Genomic DNA, 22,943 nt, shown 5'->3' on the forward strand with positions numbered 1-22,943 from the left:
AGCATGATTTTGGCCCCAAAGAATATTGCAAACCACATTCAAGTTGCACTACATAATCACACTGAAAATCGGATCAAACCCAGACTGCAGCAGGAGGAAACTAGCTTTAGTTTAACACCCCAATGGTCAAAGTTTACTAACTTTAGCCACAGCTCATCTTTACAATATAACAATAAATTGTACCGCAAAGGTTTTTAACGACCAAGCTTGTTAAATGGTTTAACCTGTAAGGTCCGTTTGCAGTAATTAAAAAAACAAAAAACAAAAACTGCAAAGAATACTTGCCTAGGAGTCTAAATCCAAGCTCTGGATTCTTATTTGCAAGTGGTAGTACAAAACAAAACACCAATAGCATTTATGTAAATATTCATTTGCAGATCAAGGTAGCAAGGCAAAGAGCTGTAACATCCTATTCATTTTTTTTTTTTTTTTTTTTTAAGTCCGCAAACGTGCAAACTAGAACGAAAAACCCGTAAGTGATCACAAAAAAAGTGCAAGTGCGAACACCACACGAAAAAGTGCACTTAGGGGTGTGCTTTTGTCCTACCCCTAAAGGGGCTGGACCACTACCCTGATCCCCCGGGGCACGAAGCTCCTGACAGGGACAAGGTTCCCATTTGGTCCTCCTGGCCAAAAGGCCTGGTGGACCACCGTTCCTTGTGTCCAGCCGAAGCCGGACACCCAGTACTTGGTCAGGGGGCTCTCCCGAAGAGAAAACCCCCTAGGGATCAGGGGAGGAAGGAACCAAAAGGCCACACATCCTCCCCCTAGACTTCAGGAAAGGCCCGAGGACCCACACCCTCCATCCTGTGAAAAAACACACACAAAAGCAAGAAAAAGTGACAAAACGTGGGAGTGATTAAATTAAATAAATAAATAAATAGAAAATAAAAAAGTGGTACCGTGCCAAATTGTGCACAGACCAGGCCCTGAGGCCTGTAGCAAAAATTGCCCTGGTCCTAGCCAAAAGGCCTGGTCCTAAGGGCGCTGTGCAAAAAGAGTGTAAAAACAGTGACCTTGTGCCATCTTCACACAGTGGGGTCCCACACCCAGGTGTTACTAGTGGCACCCCTGAGGGCGTCTACTCAGGGGGCACTGAGTTTGCGAACTTTCTGCCTTCCCAGCCCCTGGCCAGACAAGGTAGATCTGTCCAAATCAGGAGGTACTGGGTCCTTCTGGTCTCCTCGGGGGAATTACTCACGGGCCCCAGCTACTACTCGTGGGCGCCACGCTTTCTGTCCCCCCGGTACTAGCCGTCCGGACCCCCATCATACCAGTGAGGGTACTATACAACAGCCATCCCCGCAAAGCTAGAATGGCCGGGAGCACCCCCACTGGACACTGATAAGAACAGATACTACACTTGATCTTAGCCAAAAGGCCGAGAAGCGATTATAACATCCTATTAATGACTTACTGTAACTCCTATCAGTGGAAGAAAATTAGAACTACCAAGAATGACAAACTAAAGCCACCTATACTTATATACCCTCCAGCTAAGTGAGATTCGTAATATCCCTTTCAGCACCAACATCTTCACCTGGTCTTCTTCTGGGTTCTGCATCTTCCGCCGCCTTGACCGACGGGCCCACGATAAGGTCACTCCCATGCAGGGAAGTTAATTAATCCTGGCATAAAGGTATACCAAGAATATACATGACAAACTAAAGCCACCTATACTTAGGTACCCCTCCAGCTAAATGAGGTCCGTAAGCTCCCTTTCAGCACCAACATCTCCAACTGGTCTTCTTCAAGGTTCTGCATCTTCAGCCGCCTTGATTGACAGGCCCACAATAATGTCACTATCATGCAGGGAAGTTAATTAATCCTGGCATAAAGATATACTAAGAATGTACACCGAGCTGCACAGTGGCTAAAGTAGTTTGCAAGCAGAAAGATAAGCTTTAACTGCTAAAGAGACATAGGGGCAGATTTACAAAGTGCTGAATGTGACTTTGCCCAAACATTCACTGGTGGTGAATCAATGCACTGTCATTTAAAACATATACTCCTGGAAGGTTCACCTGCAGTGAATGTTTGGTGGATGCCAAATTCAATGCTTGATTAATATGTCCCATAGTACACGGCTTAAAATTTTGAGTCTAGACCTACTAGCCAGGCACAAACCTTACTCTCCACCAGTTGCCCCACCCAACCCTGCCCAGGCCCGCCTCCAACCCCTCCTCCAGCCCTGCCCCCAACCACGGCCCCTTAAAACTTATGAAATTACATTTTTCTGTAGAATAAAGAGTCTAAAATATAAAACTATATACAGTAATGTATATCCCAGCTCCCCTGTACTCCATTATAGTGATATGACATGTATACAGTAATGATTACGGTATACATGTCATATCACTATAATGGAGTACAGGGGAGCTGGGATATACATTACAGTATACATGTCATATCACTATAATGGAGTACAGGGGAGCTGGGATATACATTACTGTATACATGTCATATCACTATAATGGAGTACAGGGGAGCTGGGATATACATTACTGTATACATGTCATATCACTATAATGGAGTACAGGGGAGCTGGGATATACATTACAGTATACATGTCATATCACTATAATGGAGTACAGGGGAGCTGGGATATACATACTGTATACATGTCATATCACTATAATGGAGTACAGGGGAGCTGGGATATACATTACTGTATACATGTCATATCACTATAATGGAGTACAGGGGAGCTGGGATATACATTACAGTATACATGTCATATCACTATAATGGAGTACAGGGGAGCTGGGATATACATTACTCAGTATCCCGATCACAGGCAGGTGAGCAGACGGTTTGTGAATTTGTCTTGCACTGGAGGAATTAGACACCATTTTTCTCACCCATTTGTCTCCAATACAAAGCCCTTGGGCCAAATTATACTACAGTACATTTATTTCAGTTATACTTGTCATTACTCACATTCAGTCCTCAGCTGTATATAAACAATATAATTCAATGAAAAAAACACAATTGTCTAAAAAATAGAACTGCCAGTTTTACCTACCAAAAAATAGGGCTTTCACCAGGCTCTTTGACCTTGTAGTATTCCTTGTCTTGTGGTAATACTTTTGTCAATCCAAAATCACCAATCTTTACTCTGTTTTCATTTTCAACTAAAATGTTTCTAGTTGCCAAGTCTCTATGTATATACCGCTTAATTGTAAGATACTCCATACCCTGTAAAAAAAAAAAAAAAGGTTCAACAACTGCCAGACTACACCAACTACATAGCTGTTCATCTAAACAAAGCAATGCAGAAAAAGTAGTTCTTATAGAATGGGACATTATTCTGTCCCCTACCAATGCCGACATGGGCACCCTTCACTTGTAATCTCTATAACCCTATTATGACTACATGGTATGTGTTACACAAGACCATACACATACCACCGCTGGCTGTTCCTCTTCTTGGCAAGATACAAAGATGCTGCAGCCAGAACAAAATGTTCAACTTGAAGTTTGAGAACCTAGTTACTTCAGGCTTGGAGATGTTATCCTATGCAATTAAGAAAGTGTGTGCAGTTTATGAATTGATCAGTCAGTGGTCATAAAAATGCATTGTCTTGACTACCTTTTCTGGGAATATTTTTTAATGCTTGTTCTGACAACCTGAAGCGGGCTTGTAACAACAGCATATGTTGCAAAAGGAAGGGAGAGAAGACAGATTGGGAGCGGTGGAAATGGTCATTGTCAGACAAAAATGTAAACTTACCCAAAATTAAAAAAACAAAAAAGCAGGTGTAAGAATAATAGCAAAAACTGCGTAGGAGATCCACGCTGAACAAGAACTGAAGAAGGAATTTGTGTGTAGAAGAGAAAAAAAAACTTTTTCTCATTTCACAGTTAATGTAATTTTGTCTTGGGAAATCTAGTATGCTGCTGAAATAAGGCCACCTCACTAACTAATGATTTTAAAAGAAACCTGTACTGAAAGTATAGAAACAGTCATAGCTGAAAATGCTAGCTGTCTGGCTGTCATTTTCTGATGCCCTGACCTGTACCATATATGCAGATTAAGACTGCGGACTTTCATATGATCATGTTTCTTCTGAATCTGTGGACTCAGAAAGTACTGCCACTACAGACTACCAAACAACTTGTATCCATACTGGTATATTTAAGATCTCTCAGTACAGGTACCTTCAGTTACTATGCCTGGCTATTGCTTATACACAGTAAACCAAACATACAGTTTAATGTCAATCCTACCTTGCATATTTGTGTGGCATATTGAAGAAGTTTCTTGATATCCAGTCTCTCTTTGTGCTTTTGTAAATAGTCCCTTAGACTTCCGTATGGCAAATACTCCATTATCAATCTAAGATTTCTACGACCTTATAAAGACACAATTGGTAATTTTTTGGTTACTTTTTGAGGGGAAAAAACCCACCACAATCAGATAGTACAGTCAAAAGAGACGATTACAGGTTATTACAAGTTACAGGTTATTCAAATTAGTAAATCAACCACCTCCTTTTGTTCGCTTTTTTTCCCTTCAAGTTGATTCAGTACTAAATCTCATGATATTTTCTTACCTTAATGTTCAATTTACAAATGTATTGCAAGATTATGAATGCTGTATGTATTTTTTTAGCATGAAATGGAGATTTATCTATTTTAAAGTTTTCATTACTTTATCACCACCACAAATGGATCAATTTTCTTTAGACACCTCACACAAGGTCACAATTTTATCAGTAAGAAGGTAGCAGTATTTCTCCTGTGTTAATCTTTTTAAATTGACTTTTACATGTTAAATCCCACAGGCATTGATAATATACCATACATGCAGCAAATTTAACTAATCTGCATGACAAAACCTTTAGTGAATTAAAAAAAATGATCACCACAATTTAATAATGCATGTTAATGAATTGATGCTACAGTAAAGAATGGGTGCTTCATGCCACACTTCATACATTATAACTATTCAAATACCTAGCTTTCACCATTTACTAAGAGAGCACAGTATACTCCTTATGCCATATTATGTCTGTAATGATGTCTACCACAAAACACTTATATATCACTGTCTAAACCAGAAAAACAAAAGTTTTTGGAAATCTTGTGCTCCCCTGCTGGAGGAGGTCAGTTACACAGCATCAGAACAATAAATATCTGCCTGCGTATCCCATGTTACAGATTGTTATAATTTTTTTAATTAACATATATATTACAATATGGTTTTTATGCCAAATTAGTATTCTTGAAGACATGATATAAGCAGAATTTTCCATTTACCAGCTGTATATATTGTATAAATAGAAAAACAGACCTTATATTGACTCACATATTACAAACTACTTTTTGCAATTTCTTCTAGGCTAATCAAGCCTCATAATATTTGTTATTCAAACTTTTCCTGCAATAGAGACCTGATCATGCGCCCACTCCATCTGTACCAACTAGTCACTTCCAACCGTGATCTATTGCTGGATGCAACCAACCAGCAGTAGATCACCACAGGAGTACTCTACTGCTGCAGGGAGAGGTAATACAGAGCTGCAACAGATTTATGACATCACTTCACCTGCTGTCTAAACAGAAAGAAAGCAAAAGCATTTTGTTTACATTGCTTGCTAGGGAGCATTCTGTAGCAGGATCAGAAGACCAGGAGGTGAACATTTAAGTGGTTGTAAAGGCTGATGTTTTTTTAGCTTAATGAATTCTATGAGTTAAGGTAAAAAACCTCCTGTGCCAGAGGATCCCCCTCACTCCCCTTATACTTACCTGAACTTTCTATAGGGGCACTTGCTGAAGAGGTGGAGCCAAGAGTGCCGGCAGGGGGACCTGAGAAGAGGAGGATCAGGGCTGCTCTGTACAATACCAGTGCACAAAGCAGGTAAATAGAACATGTTTATTTTTTTTTAAGTACCAAAAATAAAATAAAAAGCTGTCACTGACATCTGGTGGTTCCAGGACCAAACCCAGGTAGCACCCACCAGAGCCACTGTGTCCCAGTGTTTTTATAAAATAGCACTTGGGACATATAACCATTTAAGTACTGAGTGTCCTTTCAAAACTGAGTTAGGACAGTGGTTAAGAATTTTTAAGGACACCTGTAGTATTAAAGAATACAATAGTCTAAAACAGCTTTCTCAATCAGGGTTCCCAGGGATGCCTCAGGAAAATTGGCAAATTACACAATACATGCAAAATAGATTGTTCTCGCTACCAGTACTGCATTTTCTTTACAGTGGTTCCGGTTTGCTGAGTAAAAAGTGCATGCATGGAAGCCCTGCGAGCAACTCCCCCGTGCCCTGCCAGCCGATGACCTCATCCAACCGAGGGCCGTCCCATGTGGCTTTCTGGGATTGCCCGCAGCTAGCGGTCTGCTCTGTCTGTGGATGACGTTCTTCTGTCAGCAGCTGGGGAGGCACATGCTGGCATGTGAGAGGGTAGAAAAAAAAGACAGGGAGAAGGCTTTTCATTGCTGCATATGAGCTCTGGGAGGTACAAACTGTTTGTGATAATAGCAGCCATAGTGATTGCAGATTTGATCTTCCAGCTTAAATCGCCCCGTTCAAGATACTCAGTCGTCACACGATAAATCTCCTCTCCACTTGTTAGCAGTTTGCAAAAGAAAAAAAAAAGACTCTGATATTATCTTCATCTATGAATTGAACATTTGCCAATAGCTGAGTATGCCCACTTATGTCAGTGGATTCATCAACTTGTCAGGAAAATTTCCTAGTAGATGTGATTTTTCCAAAAATCAGATCTTCAATATCTGCAGACATGACTCGCCTTCCAATCGTGCATACAGACACCGGAACTTATGCAATTTCTTTTGCGGCTTGTGGGCCTAGCATTTTGTTGACAATTGCTATGCATACTGGCAAACTGACTGTTTCCACAATTGTGTGTGGCTTCTTGGCCTTAGCTACTATCTCGGCCACTAGATAACTGCCTCCAAGGCTTTCTCTGACACTCTGAATATTAATTCTCTCTCTCGAATATTCAGAGTGTCAGAGAAAGCCTTGGAGGCTAGTTATCTAGTGGCCAAGATAGTAGCTAAGGCCAAGAAGGCACACACAATTGCAGAAACAGTCATTTTGCCAGTATGCATAGCAATTGTCAACAAAATGCTAGGCCCACAAGCAGCAAAGGTTCCACTGTCTGTCTTGAGATGTTTCCGCGTGCAATACACATTCAAATGGTAGAGCAATTTCTGATCTTATCTCTCAGCACCTAAAAATGCTGAACGGAAGTTTTAGTCACTATTGTCCATTGGAAGCTTTTGCAGATTTTGACTGGGTCCTTAACCCTTGGAGTTCATGTGCACTGAAAACTTTTCACTGTGGCACAAGAGCAACTGGCAGAGATCAGGGAGGATCACACATTAAAAATAAAAAAATGGATAGGTTTTGGATATCGTTGGAGAGCGAGTACTCAGTAGTTTCAAGCACCGCCATTGAAATTCTGCTACACTTCTCTACGATGTACAGGTGAAACTCGAAAAATTAGAATATCGTGCAAAAGTTCATTTATTTCAGTAATGCAACTTAAAAGGTGAAACTAATATATGAGATAGACTCATTACATGCAAAGCAAGATAGTTCAAGCCGTGATTTGTCATAATTGTGAGGATTATGGCTTACAGCTCATGAAAACCCCAAATCCACAATCTCAGAAAATTAGAATATTACATGCAATCAATAAAACAAGGATTGTACATAGAACAATATCAGACCTCTGAAAAATATAAGCATGCATATGTACTCAGTACTTGGTTTGGGCCCCTTTTGCAGCAATTACTGCCTCAATGCGGCGTGGCATGGAAGCTATCAGCCTGTGGCACTGCTGAGGTGTTATGGAAGACCAGGATGCTTCAATAGCGGCCTTCAGCGCTTCTGCATTGTTCGGTCTCATGTCTCTCATCTTTCTCTTGGCAATGCCCCATAGATTCTCTATGTGGTTCCGGTCAGGTGAGTTTGCTGGCCAATCAACCACAGTAATCCCACAGTCATTGAACCAGGTTTTGGTGCTTTTGGCAGTGTGGGCAGGTGTCAAGTCCTGCTGGAAAATGAAGTCAGCATCCCCATAAAGCTGGTCTGCAGAAGGAAGCATGAAGTGCTCCAAAATCTCGTGGTACACAGTTGGACTTAATGAAGCACAGTGGACCAACACCAGCAGATGACATGGCTCCCCAAATCAACACAGACTGTGGAAACTTCACACTGGACTTCAAGCATCTTGCAGTGTGTGCCTCTCCATTCTTCCTCCATACTCTAGGTCCTTGGTTTCCAAATGAGATGCAAAAGTTGCTCTCATCAGAAAAGAGGACTTCTGACCACTGAGCAACAGACCAGGTCTGTTTTTCTTTAGCCCAGGTAAGACGCTTCTGATGTTGTTTGTTGTTCAGGAGCGGCTTGACAAGAGGAATACGACATTTCAAGCCCATGTCCAGGATCCGTCTGTGTGTGGTGGCTCTTGATGCACTGACTCCAGCCTCAGTCCACTCCTTGTGAAAGTCCCCAACACTTTTGAATGGCCTTTTCCTGACAATCCTCTCCAGGCTGCGGTCATCCCTGCTGCTTGTGCACCTTTTTATTCCACACTTTTCCCTTCCACATAACTTTCTATTAATGTGCTTTGATACAGCACTTTGGGAACATCCAACTTCTTTTGCAATTACCTTTTGAGGCTTTCCCTCCTTATGGAGGGTGTCAATGATGGTTTTCTGCACAACTGTCAGGTCAGCAGTCTTTCCCATGATTGTGATTCCTACTGAACCAGACTGAGAGACCATTTAAAGGCTCAGGAACCCTTTGCAGATGTTATGGCTTAATTAGCTGATTAGAGTGGGACACTTTGAGCCTAGAATGTTGCACCTTTTCACAATATTCTAATTTTCTGAGATTGTGGATTTGGGGTTTTCATGAGTTGTAAGCCATAATCATCACAGTTATGACAAATCACGGCTTGAACTATCTTGCTTTGCATGTAATGAGTCTATCTCATATATTAGTTTCACCTTTTAAGTTGCATTACTGAAATAAATGAACTTTTGCACGATATTCTAATTTTTCGAGTTTCACCTGTACTTGTGTGAACTGAGCTTTTCAAGTCAAACCTACATCAAGAACAAGTATAGGGAGCGACTGAGGACTGTGGACCAAGAACTCCATGTCTGTCTCTGCCACAATAGAGCGGTTACGTGGGTCATCCAAGGATCAAGTAACCTATTGATGGTGAGAAACATTTAAATTTTTTTTTTAAGTTTTGATTGGTGTGCCCTGGGATTCTGCCAAATTTTAAAGGATGCCTTGGTTGAAAAAAGGTTGAAAAACACAGATCTAAAATATAAAGTTAAGTACTACTGACCGTGGCTATAGTCAGTTACCCTGATCAAGCAGCAATTATCCAATAGGTTAGTTGTACAAACAATGGTCTACCGACCAGCCTGCCCATACATGGATTGAAATTCGGCCGGTCCCTGCTAAACTAGCCAAAATTTGATCCTTGAATCATCAGCTTTAGTTAATTTAGTGTTGTTAGGTGGCGTTAAATCCTCCCACAGATATCAATCTCAGCCCACACTATGCGTTGCCTTGCCATAATGGAAGCGGTTGTCCAGTCTTCTCCAAAAATAAAATACATAAAAGGCAGCAGCTACAAAAACTGTAGCTGCTGACTTTTAAAAAACAGCTGCTCACTTGCCCTCGATCCAGCCGGGTTCACCAGCCATCCTCTGTCCCTAGCGCCAGAATCTTAAGTGTGGGCACCCGATTGTGACAGCTTGCAGCTTCACAGCTGGATGCCCACTGAGCGAGCAGCGCTGTGCATTGTGAATGGTCCTGCAGTCTTCTTGGGCCTGTCACGTGTGAGAGGGAGTGGGGGAAGGAGAACTTCCACTTCCGATCACCTAGGCAGTTGGAGAGAAAGTGGGAGCAGGTACCTGCCAAAATCGGGTACCCATTCCCCAAAAGGTGACAATTTTTAACGGGGAGCAGGGTAACAGTCCTTAAAGTGGTACTTCCCCTTTTGGGTGGAGCTTCACTTTCAGCTCTATCCATTTTAGATATGGTTATAATAAAGCAGGCCATAGAAAAGTTTAGTGGCAAAATTATATATCGAGATAATAAATTACATTTTGAATTGTGAAACTGTATTTTAATAAAAACATAATAGCTCTTTGAAAGATAAAATGAAAAAAAAAAAAAAAAACAGCTTTTGCTGCAGTATTCAACTTCAATGCAGAGATTTAGTACTTTTTTTCTGCCACAAGATTTTGTGATGTCCAGCATTATTCAACCCTATGGCTCTGAACCTAGGCTGTCATAAAACAACCCCAGACTGTAACTAGTGAGAAGCAGCATGGTGATTACCTCATATCCCTGTCACGCTGCTTTCTCCATTAGCATGTTCCTTGTCAGCACATGACCTGATCAGGGGCGGACTGAACATATGGAAACTCGGGCACTGCCCGAGGGCCCGGGGTCAGTAAGGGGCCCCATGAGATGCCCCTGTACCTTTTTCATAGGCTTTTTTGAGTTTGGGCAAGGACACAGGGGCCCCATGATCCCCTATTGCCCGGGGGCCCCATGAGTTGTCAGTCCGCCCCTGGACCTGATTAGTGCCTCATGCTGCCGCTTGTTCTCACACTCCTGCCCTGCTCTACAGGAACTTCAAGAGAATATCAGGTCAAATTCAAGTACTGTACTTACACTGCTAGCACATTCAATGAGGCATTAATGGTTACAGAGCTGCATTAACCAATTCAATACCAGGCACTTTTACACCTTCCTGCCCAGGCCAGTTTTCAGCTCTCTCACTTTGAATGACAATTGCGCGGTCATACAACATTGTACCCAAACTAAAATTTTATCATTTTCCTCACACAACTAGAGCTTTCTATTGGTGGTATTTAATCACCGCTGGGGTTTTTATTTTTTGCTAGATTAACAAAAAAATACCAAAACTTTTGAAAAAAAAAAACACGTTTTTCTGTTTCTGTTATAAAAGTTTGCAAATAAATAATCGTTCTTCATAAATTTAGGCCGAGATGTATTCTGCTACATGTCTTTGGTGAAAATAACCCATATTAGGATGTATTTTTAGTTTGTAGGAAAGTTATAGAGTTCACAAACTATGGTATAGATCTGAATATTGATCAATCCTGAAGTACTGACAGCCAATCTAATTTCTTGAGGTCCAAGAATGTCAGAACAGTACAGACATCCCCCAAATGACCCCTTTTTGCAAAGTAGACAGTCTGACGTACTTCATAAGAGGCATTTTTTGAAGTTGTATTTTTTTTGTCATAATTTTTCAGAAAATGAAAAAATTTAAAAAATTAGTTTCACTATTTTTTTTTACATATTGTCACCAGTGCAGTACAGCATCATCATATAACTTGCATGGCGGTGATCAGGGACACTGACTGGTGACAGTATGAAAAAAAAAATATTTTTTTTAAATTATTTTTTTTCAAGTTTTTTTTCTTTTTCATATTTTACTATGACCAAAGTAGTACAATGTTACCATAGTAACACTGTACTACTTTGGGGAAGTGATCAGTATTTTTTTTTTTTTTACAGTTTGCTTATAGCAAAGAATTACTTTGCTATAAGCAAGCATTTACCTGAATGACATCGATTAATTCAGGGTTTTTTTTTTTTTTTGTGCTTAGCTGTTATTTGGCCACAGCTAATCACATGACATGTGCATGTGATTGCTGTGACCATTCACAGCTAGACACTAGTATACAATGGATGGCATGAATGAAGCCATCCATTGTATACAACTGTCATGTGACCTGCTGTGATTGGTCACAGCAGGTCACATGGTACCGGCAACGGGGGCCGATACTCAGATCTGTCATCGGCCGTGTCCGAGGTGCATGGCCGGTGACAAATCGTGCAGGAGCGCAATCTGCGCATGTGCGGGAGGACGCCATATTGCGTCCACCTGGAACGCTGATGACATTTGCCGGCCGCCATTCGGCCATAGGGCGGGCGGCAAATGGTTAATTTGTATCTTTTATAGATGCCTAGAACTTGGCCTTAATGTGTAACTAAAGGCATAGGCATTTTTTTTTAAGTTTTGGATAAAGGGATTAGAACACCTGTCAGTTTCTATTGCTTAATTTCCCGTTAGGAAGATTCACACTATTTGTCCTGTTTACCATTATCATCAAAAGTTGACAATCTTCCAATGGAGATACTAGTCCTGGTAACACCCCGGATTTGGCTTTGATACAGGAAATAAAGGGAAATCTCCCCCTTACTGGACATAGATGGCATAAAACACTGACAGGGGTTTTAACTGTGACGGACGTGGCGTCAGACCCCTAGCCCTTCTCATCAACTCGTGACCAAAGGACTAGCCAATCTAAAACCGCGCTGTCACGTGCGTAACAATACCACGCTCAGCTGCATCCTGCACAAAGATTTTCCAGCTAATGGACCACAATCTATGTACCGCAGCCTGAGAGCGATTATTACTGGGTCAGGTTAATTACACAATTAACCCTTCACACTGCCACCACCGCCTTTTTGTACGGAGAAGGAGGAAATGCACCAATATTAGCAATAACACTATGATGTTGGAATAAACGTCTGTATACACACTGTTACTGCAGGTAGAAGTTTAAAAAAACACACAGTAGCGCTCTTCAGAGACAGGGATTTTAAGTTTGCATTAAAGAGCTTTAGAAACAGTTCAACACTTTTCAGATAATAGGATTTATTACTAAAAAGGTCAAAAGGGTGCAATAAAATATTTACAGACAAATATGTAGCGCGCGCGCGCACGCACACACAGCAATAACACAGCAGAGAGATAACAGAAAGACGTTTAGAGAGGTAGAATACTTGCTAGAGTACTTGGTTTAAGCAGATTCAAGGGCCCTGAGCAAAAGGGTGCCTTTTCTCCCAAAGTAGGCTCCTGATGCTAAAAGGGAGAATTCTTCAACTTACTGCTCCAAGCATAACAGCCTTTTTCTAGGAACCCAGCAGGGTGTCTCCTTAAAGCAGAGAACCAATCGCCTCATTTGGGGAGGGGTGTTTTAGGTGGGGAATTCCGGCTATGACCAAATCCCTCTCAGTTTATATCATGGTCAATAACCTTCCCTAGGTACATGTAGCAGCCTAGCCACTTGTAGATTAATATGCAGAATGATATCCTGAACATCTAGACATCAAATATGCCATATCTTACTATTTCAGCTAGAAGTATATGGCTTCCTGCTCTCCTGTAGACTTTAACCAAGGGTGTAAGATATCAGGCGACTCGCATTAAACTGAGCTATTTGAATATATGCTTTGTTTGATTGTATGTACTCCCTATTTTAAGTTATGAAAAGTGTTTTTTACATGGGATATATGTTTTACTGCTATTCTGGAATGCTTTTGAACTCCTGTGACTGCCGGGTTTATGGCTTTACGATCAGCTTCAGAGCAAGAGTTTGCCAGACACCCTGACATCAGCTAATTGTGTTTACAACCATGAATGATATCCAACTGTGTCCTGTGCACTCCTGAACCCAGCACACAAGGACCACGTGTCACTCAACAGAGAGGGAGGGGGGAGCTGATTTGGAGTGATAAATGATACAAGATGGAGGGTCTTTACCAAAATGGATATTCGCGTCCATATTTGTACGTACAATTGCTACAATAACCCTCCCTTAATCCAAAATAAAATGAAAAAGTTTTGCCTTTATTTATAATATCTAAACGTTATTTCTTTCTTTAAAATAATAAACATGTTATACTTGCCTGCTCTGTACAATGGTTTTGCACAGAGCAGCCCCGACCCTCCTCTACACAGATCCCTTATAGATGCTTTTAGCCCCTCCCCCTTAACGCTGGGGGCACTTGTGTGTGCTCACTCCCAAGCCAGCTCTGTGTGTCTATGGGACAAACAGAGCGTGGCTCAGTCCCGCTCCCTCCTCACTGGCAGTGAACGACTGTGTCTCAGCCAATGAGGAGAGAGAGAGACCCGGGAGAGCCAAGGCTGCTGTGCACAGCACTGGGTGAAGATTGGGCTCAGGTGAGAATGCATGAAGATAAGAAACCTTCATCCTTTATAACCACTTTAAGCAATGGCGAAATCACTATATTTTTCTACATCTGTGTCCCATTAGAGATTTCCCTTACTTTTCTTTACTGTAGACAGAACAGGAATTGAGCAGAAATATCTTCAAAGATAGGTAAATGCTGCTTAGGCAGCTGTCTTAGACACTGTCCCCTCTCAAAATTTCCCCTCCATTCCTGTTCTAGCAACAACTAATTTTTTCGATGTTCAGTCAGTTTCACAATGGTCATCAGGAAAATAGAGAAATCAACCTAGCAGGGACAAAAACAACAATAAAAACATATTAGAGTTCTGTTCTAACCCTTTCCTACTATATCTAAAACAAGAAAAAAAGGTTTGGTTTGAGATCCACTTTGATGTATTATACTTCCAGAATTCAACAAAAGCTACCATCAGTGGAAAAGTAAACTCTAATTTCTATCTTCCTTACTACCTGCCTGGACATTATTTATTACAGGCAGACTTTCACAATAACGGTTGCCTCAAAAAAGATGTCATTCAAACCTGCTGTCTAATATAATTAATATAATTAATGGTCTATGCTAAACTTGTGGCTGTCATGAACTGCAATTGAGAATAAAATAAGATCTGCCAATCAATGTACTGTAATACCACATATAGAACCCCCCAGCAAATTACCTTATCTTACCATGATTCTGGATTCTGGCCCAAGGGCTTTACCCTTACTGTAGTTTTCAGGATGCAAACCTAAATTTTCATGTGAAATGACTACATTTACTTAGGTGGCCTTACCTGCACTGTAACACACTCCCTTGTATCTAACAATGTTCTCATGCTGCAGGGATTTCAGGATCTCAATTTCTCTTTCAAAATCCCTCATATATTCCTCGGTGCTATGCTGAAGCTTCTTAACAGCTACAACTTCACCAGTGTTGTCTTGTAGAGGGTCATATCGGCACAGTTCCACACTTCCAAAGTTACCCTGTAATGAAGAAATAAGCTTGCACAGGTTATACCTAGTTACATATAATACTGGGGGAACATTTCTAAAATCTGTGCATGATGAAGACTGTGCAGACCCTGACTTTGCTTGTATTATTTAGAACACATAACGTCCTACTTTTATTATATTACAAAATACGTAATTAGGTAAAACTTAATTTTTTCTGCTAGTGAGTCAATTAGAAAAAGAATAGATAGTAGTTTGTAATTATTTTCAGACCTTGGGATTGTTAGGAGGACATTTAGACAGTTACAGAGAAATGCCAATCCCTCCACGGGCTTCCGATTGCCCAAAGCATAAAATTCAAATAGCTAACATTGACGTACAAAGCTGTTCATAATACTGCCCCTAACTACATCACCAATCTGATATCCAAATACCACCCAAACTGTACTCTCCGCTCCTCACAAGACCTCCTACTCTCAAGTTCCCTGGTCTCCTCCTCCCACGCCTGTCTCCAGGACTTCTCCAGGCTTCCCCCATCCTCTGGAACTCACTACCCCAATCCATCAGACTGTCACCTACCCTCCTCACCTTTAGGCGCACCCTGAAAACCCATCTCTTCAGGGAAGCCTACCACGCCCTTACCTAATTGCCGATCTCCTCCACTCTTCCTACTACTCCATCCCCCACAGCTATTTCCTCCTGTACCACTATCCCCTCCCTCCTAGATTGTCAGCTCCAAGAAGCAGGGCCCTCGAACACCTCGTGTATTGTATTGTTACTGTACTGTCTCCCATTATAATGTACAGCGCTGAGCAAACTATTGGCGCTATATAAATACTGTATAATAATAATAATTATTATAATACATATAAACAAGCTGGGGAATACATGTGGTAAAGTGACACACAGAAAGTATACATAGTTTAATAAAGTTGGGAAACTGTGCGAATGACCCCAAAAATACACCAAGTAGACATTTTAACCCTCAAGCATGTACCTTGCCAAGTTGCTGCAAAAATTTAAGATGCCTTTCCTCAAAATGAGTTGGATCACGGTCTTCAAAGCCTCCAGAAAAGCCAAAGGCCCCAGTTCTCAAGTTGGGTAGCAAGTCAGTTTCTGCCAGAAGTTCATAATCTTCAGAGAAAAAAGCATAAAACTATAATTTTCTGTAAATCAGATTTTCAGTAAAGAGAAAACATTGCAAAGTAATTTTGAAATAGCACAACTTTATTTTTCTTTTTTACACAGTGGCTTCATACCTGGAGTAAACAAGCTGTTTAATTCCCTTATAACTGCTCGAAATGAAGGCCGAAAATCTGGCTCATAGTCCATGCAGCTGTTTATTAAATTGGCAAGCTCGGTCCATTTTGGTGTTGGAAGCTGGTGTCTATCTTCATAAAACTGCTGCTTCTATTAGATAAAAAAATCCAAAATCTCAGATTAGAGTATGAGAAAAGTCTTAATCTACATTTCCCCACACATTCTCATGCAATATAAGGCTTCATACACATGGACATCTGCACACATTTTATATGCCAATGTAAAATTTCTGGTGCTTTCCCACATAGCCTGCCATACAAGTGAATGGCTGTATGCCACTGTAGTCCTGTAAATGCAGAAGCTTCTGTGTAACACCGTTTAGCCAGTGCAATAAATCCAGTGTGCTTCTAGCTTCCTGTATTGAGATGAAAATGCTGCATTGAATCTCAAACAAAGTTATCAGCCCAGCCTGAGCTTTCCCTGTAGACTGCAAAACACTTCTGCCCATGGTATGGAGATGAGGAAAAGAGGAGGTGCATAAAGTAACAATGCTGTCTCCCTATAGATAAAGTATATTGCGAGAATGTTGTCACCCTTAGGTCCCTTTTCCATGGGCATTCAGTCTAGATCGGTTTTTCAGACGGAGTGAGACTGAACCAGTGAATGTATGTCTATGGGTGACGGATGTAAACAGATGATCATCTTTTACATCCACCTACGTTAATATCCATTCAGGTCTCTTTTTTAAACGGAACAGCCAATGTCAAGATCTATTGAATCGGAATAGATGGAAACGGAAGCCATATGTTTACATTTCTCTCGATTATACCCATTTTTAGGCAAGAAACATTTTTTGTTTTTACTTTTGTCACCTCTGTTTGGTCTCTGCAACAACTAAGAAAAAACGGATGTAAACCAAACTGAACTGACATAAACTGATGTAAATTGAACTGAAGATAGATGTGCAAACTGATGTAAACGGAATCTGTTTTTTCTGTTTTGTGACTGAATGGACAATGTTCATGTGAAAGGGGTTCTAAACAGAAGTGTATTACCGGCATTATCACCAGGTTTAAAAGGGAAAAATGACTGAAAAAGAAAAAACTAATACATCCACGATGTCTAAGGACTAATACAGCTGCAACATATTCCATTTGTGCTTTTGAGTTTAGAAACTCATTAAGTACATTACAGGGAGTGTAAGAAATTTTACAATAAGTTGATTGGGAAAAGCAGTGAGCAGAAGAAAATTTAGCAATGTCCTGTCTAGAAACTGTACTTTTTTTTTTTTTTTTAGTTTTGGATAGAATGGATAGATTTTGGATAGATTAGAACACCTGTAAGGTTTTTATTATTGTCTGTGCACCTATTATGAAGAGTCACCCTCTCTATTTGTCCTATTTACCATAATCACCAAGAGTGAAACTAAAAAAAAAAATTGGGTTGCCCCTAGAACAGATTTAGAGGGGAAATCTTCTAACGGGAACACTAGTTATGGTGATCCTGGTGACAGCAGTGCTGGGACAAGGTCATCCAGTGCCGAGGGCGAACATGCCAAGCTACGCCTCCCCCCCCCCCCCCCATCTCTTGTATTTTCCAGGAGTATGCAACTTAGTGCACAGCAGTACCCCCTAGGAGGCATTTCCCACTTATCTCACAGAAGTGCATACACCCCTCACATTTTTGTAAATATTTTATTATATCTCTTCATGTGACAACACTGAAGAAATTACACTTTGCTACAATGTAAAGTGGTGAGTGTACAGCTTGTATAACAGTGTAAATTTGCTGTCCCCTCAAAATTTTACTTTCACTCTCAGTAAACCTTCCCTGCAAGATGCAGGGAAGGCATACAATGAAAGCAGAGGCCTATAGAAGGAGCTAGAGGCTCCGAGCGCATAGCCTGTTCAGTGTTCCAGAGATCTTCTTATTGACCCTTCGACTTCCGGTGATGTCACTTCCGCCAGCGCGTTCCACGCTGCTTGTGCGGCCATTTCCGGGGTACAGATGTCGTTGATCAACTCTAGCACAGCCACACACCCAAGGGAGATTCCCTTTGCTACACCCAAGGCTTCAGCTGTCACTCTGGCTTGCCTGGCGGAACCCTAGAGGACGGAGAGTGGTCTCATACAGATGAGCTCTATTTTATCTTTTTTCTTTCTTGGTGCCTCCTGTTTCTTCTCTTCCTTAGGGAAGGTATACAGCACAGCGTCAGAGTAAGGAAGGCAGAGAAGATCGGGACTCACAGGGGGAGAAGATCCAGTCTTCCTTCCATGTACTGACAGCTTCACTCTGCCCCAGGGAGAGCTCCTATGTCTTCTACGTGGGAAGCAATGATCGAGGCTGCAGTTCTCTTCTTGCTCCGCCCACGTGTACTGCCTCTGGGAGTGTGACAGTCCTGATACAGCTGGCCAGACTGACAGGAGAGCGAGGAGAGAGCAAGTTTTTTCTTTGTGGAAAGGGGCATGACTCCTGATACAGATAGGAGGCAGGCAACCAGTAAGGGCACATCCAGTCTGTTTTTGGGCAGGCAACGAGCATACCATGGTGTGACATCTAGAATATTTTGTGGACTGATTTATCTGCAGGCTCACAACCCAGCGCCCTCTCCCAGCCTGTTCCCAGTGCACCCGGCCCTCCCGCTCACCCCTTGCCCCGGCCCTGGGAGACAGCCAGGGATTTCTCTAATTTTGGAGGGATTTCCTCTCACTTCTGGTTTTCGCTATAGGACAGAATGTGAAGGTAATCTCCTCAATGGGACACAGATTGCAGAAAAAAGCAAAACAAAAAAACTATACAAAATGAAAAAAAAAAAGCCTATAGTTCTACTTTAAAATTGTTAGATTTTTATAATAGGTGGTTGCAGTTTAAAAAGTACATTTTTCACAACTTTGAAATCTCTTGCAATTTTTTTTTTTTTTTTAAATGTGTGTGTACTTTGGGGAGATTCTCTTCACTTCCCATGTGGTTATATGGACAAGAAGCCAGGATACACACAATAATTAAATCCTGATAATCTATTTTTGCGCTTTCCGAAATTAAAAAAAAAAGTTTGGGCTGGAGCTTCAAATAATGTATCACAATGAATTGACAGAATATTAGCCTCAGTATAAGATGTGACCTTAGGTAGCTTTAGCTGAGGCTTAGTAAATTAGTATTCTAAATAGTTATCTAATCTAAGCACACTGCTGAACTTTAACTGGTATGAATTCTGTGCCAAGGTTATTTTATTTTGACTGAAATTTCCATATTAAAACGCATAAACGGTCATTGTGATTGCAAGGTAACAGCTATGAAAGGTAACAATGTCATATTTTATGACAGACCCCTTTGTTAACCAGCATGTGCATTGGCTGGGGGGGTTGGATACTTGATGATTATTCCTATCTCTGTAGGGATGAAAGTAGTCCAATTGACGGAATTATTTCTAATTGAGATGAGCTTCATCTCAAAAGAAGATCTCCCAAGATTACCTGCAATCTAAGACAGTCATTTTCAGCTACATTATTTTATTCCAAAAACATTTTATTAAGGAATAAGGAAGGAATATGACATTGCAATATAACCAGACAGGCAAAGAACAAAGTTGTCCAGTACATATCAGTTAATGGGAAAATTGCAGTCTTAAAGCCCACATATTACAGCTCCTGTTTTGGAAATGGTACATCATAAATGAGTCATGAACAGATAAGGAGAAACACCCATTGATGGGTTTGCAATGAAATGTTCAGCTATATTATATCCTTAATTTATTGGTGTCACTCTGAATGTACTTGGCAAAAAATCATGTAACTGTTCTAAGGAAGGGAAAGGTTTTTATTTTTTCATTTTAACAATTGTGCCTGTATTCTACTTCCTGGAGCCCATTTAAAGCTTTGCTCTCATCAGACTACCCTCTGGAATTTACAGGACTGACTGGTGTAAAAAAGAATCACCCCTCTATTTCTACTGCAGCTACTACATGAACTTATTCTACCATACAGGGACTGTGGGGGAACAATAAATGCTGTTGGACCTGTGAAACTACACTGGCCCTAGTGGTAGAGGCATGCTTGTTCACATCCGCTAATAAATGCATGCATTATAGATTTTACCAGCTGATTATAGCATGTAATATTCACTGAACCACTAACTGAGCTCCGGACTTACTGCTCTATTCAATGTGCTCCATTCTATTTAAACACCCAAAATCAGTGCTCCTGGGGGATACATTTATGAAAGAGGATTATGTTAACCACTTAAGGGCTGCCTTACAGCAGATATACTGCTATAAGGTGGCCTTCCTGTGCAAAATCACGTATATAAACGTGATTCCGAACTTCCGCCTAGGGGGTATGCGTATCGCTTCTGCTGTGAGTATTCCAATGGATGTCCGCCGGAACCCACCAATCGTCAGGCAGAGACACAGAACTGACCTCTGCCTATGTAAGCAAAGCAGAGCTCCATTCTGACAGGGGGAAGTGATGGATCCTGTATCCCTGCTAAGCACGGAATAAGATCCATCACTTCCCTTAGTAAAAGCACCTAACACAGTATACAAAACACTGGTTAGGCACACAGTTAATCCTTTGATCGCCCTAGATGTTTAACCTCTTCCCAGCCAGTGTCATTAGTACAGTATCAGTGCATATTTTTAGCAGTGATCACTGTATTAGTGTCACTGGTTCCCAGAACCAGTGTCAGTTAGTGTAAAAATATCACAATGTCGCAATATCACTGTCTCGCTATAAGTCGCTGATCGCTGCCATTACTAGTATGAAAAAAAAATTCCAGTATATATCCCATGGTTTGTAGATGCAATAACGTTTGCACAAACCAATCAATACACGCTTATTGGGACTGTTTTTACCAAAAAATTTAGCAGAATACCTATTTGCTTAAATTTATGAAGAAATATGATTTTTAACATTTTTTTATTGGATATGTTTTATAGCAGAAAACTATTTTTTTTCTTTTTTCAAAATTGTCTTTGTTTATAGCTAAAAAAAAAAAAAAAAAATGCAGCTGTGATCAGACACCACCAAAAGAATGCTCTATTTGTGGGGGGAAAAAAATTACATAAATTTAATTTATGTACAGTGTTGTATGACTGCACAATTGTCAGTTAAAGTAACGCAGTGCCGTATCACAAAAAATGCCTGGTCAGGAAGGGTGGTAAATTTTCCGGAGGTCAAGTGGTTAAACAAAAAGACAGTGTGCTGAAATAACCTGTTTATGGATTACTTTTCTCTGGACATTCTCATTTAGGTGGACTGGTATGTTATTTGTGGTGCGACTCACTTACCCTTTGAGAATCCAGGGCATTCAGGGGTTTATCACCACCACTGCATATTTCCCATAAGGTGGTGCCAAAACTCCATTTGTCTACCATTGGGCTAAGATTTTTTGGGTTGTCAATGCACTCAGGAGCAACCCAGGGAATGCGTTCCAAAAGAACTTAATGGAAAAATAAAAAGGAGAAAGCTGAGCATGCATCATCTTTCATTTAAACCAGAAATATGTTTAAAATAAAGTAAAAAAGCAGGTTGACATGAACATATCAAATAATATACAAAGCAAAGAAAAATACAGAAATCTTAACTTTACACCAAAAAGTAAAAACTAGATACTAATCCCCAAGTAATGTTAGTGAAATTAAATTAAAAAATAGAATATTCCAATGCATTGTGTCATGGGATTTCACAGCTGACCTTGCTTTTAAAGTGATGGCTGCTTGGCGGTCATGCATCATTTTATCTGGCATCAATACTTTCCAAGTCACTGATCTGGAACATGCAGCCAGTGAAGACAGTGGAACTTGAAAACTATTGACACTCTTAAACAGGGCAAGCATGAAAAGCATACTTTAATGTATTGAAACCAAAGGAACAGTTTGACACCCCAACAACCTGCATTTGCAGAAGAAATTAGCAATTGCATCCTACTTTTTTTTCCTCATGACAGGTAACATTGCTTTTGTCACCTATAAAGTATTTATTGGCAGAAAAAAATTGCAAGCACTGTGGACTAGCACAAAAGAAAAGTGGGTGTGTGTGTGTGTGTACAATTTATTAAAAATAAAAAACGAAAAAAAACCCACATGTACATATGTATTCACAGCCTTTGCTCAATACTTTGTTGAAGCACCTTTAGCATCAATTGCAGCCTCAAGTCGTTTTGAGTATGATGCTACAAGCTTGGCACACCTATATTTGGGCAATTTCTCCCATTCTTCTTTGCAGTACCTCTCAAGCTCCATCAGGTTGGATGGGGAGCATCAGTGCACAGCCATTTTCAGATCTCTAGAGAGATGTTCAAATTGGGTTCAAGTCTGGGCTCTGGCTGGGCCACTCCAGGACATTCACAGAGTTGGCCCGTAGCCACTCCTTTGTTGTGGTGCTTAGGGTCGTTATCCTGTTGAAAGATGAACTGTTGCCCCAGTCTAAGGTCCAGAGCGCTCTTGAACAGGTTTTCATCAAGGATGTCTCTGTATATTGCTGCATTCATCTTTCCTTCGATCCTGACTAGTCTCCCAGTTCCTGCTGCTGAAAAACATCCCCGCAGCATGATGCTGCCACCACCATGCTTCACTGTAGGGATGTATTGGCCAGGTGGTGAGCAGTGCTTGGTTTCCTCCACACATGATGCTTGGTATTCAGGCCAAAGAGTTCAATCTTAGTTTCATCAGACCAAAGAGTTTTGTTTCTCATGGTCTGAGAGTCTCTCAGGT

At 40.8% G+C, this 22,943-nt stretch overlaps 1 protein-coding gene and 1 pseudogene across 1 annotated transcript in view; both read right to left on the reverse strand.

The window, feature by feature from the left end:
- The window catches only part of JAK2 (Janus kinase 2), a 93,855-nt gene that overhangs the window by 15,293 nt on the left and 55,619 nt on the right, over positions 1-22,943 (reverse strand). The window contains exons 12-17 of the mRNA XM_089678142.1: positions 21,519-21,670; positions 16,234-16,384; positions 15,972-16,108; positions 14,818-15,007; positions 4,231-4,355; positions 3,026-3,198 (exon numbers count right to left, since the gene is read on the reverse strand). Coding sequence (XP_089534268.1) covers positions 3,026-3,198; positions 4,231-4,355; positions 14,818-15,007; positions 15,972-16,108; positions 16,234-16,384; positions 21,519-21,670 — 928 coding nt within the window. The remainder of the gene's footprint in view (positions 1-3,025; positions 3,199-4,230; positions 4,356-14,817; positions 15,008-15,971; positions 16,109-16,233; positions 16,385-21,518; positions 21,671-22,943) is intronic.
- Positions 1,251-1,393, reverse strand: LOC149461599 (U2 spliceosomal RNA; annotated as a pseudogene).

The sequence above is a fragment of the Staurois parvus genome, unplaced genomic scaffold (assembly GCF_062004578.1).
Source record: "Staurois parvus isolate SC_StPar_1 unplaced genomic scaffold, SC_StPar_1.0 ptg000198l, whole genome shotgun sequence".
NCBI classification, from domain to species: Eukaryota; Metazoa; Chordata; class Amphibia; order Anura; family Ranidae; genus Staurois; species Staurois parvus.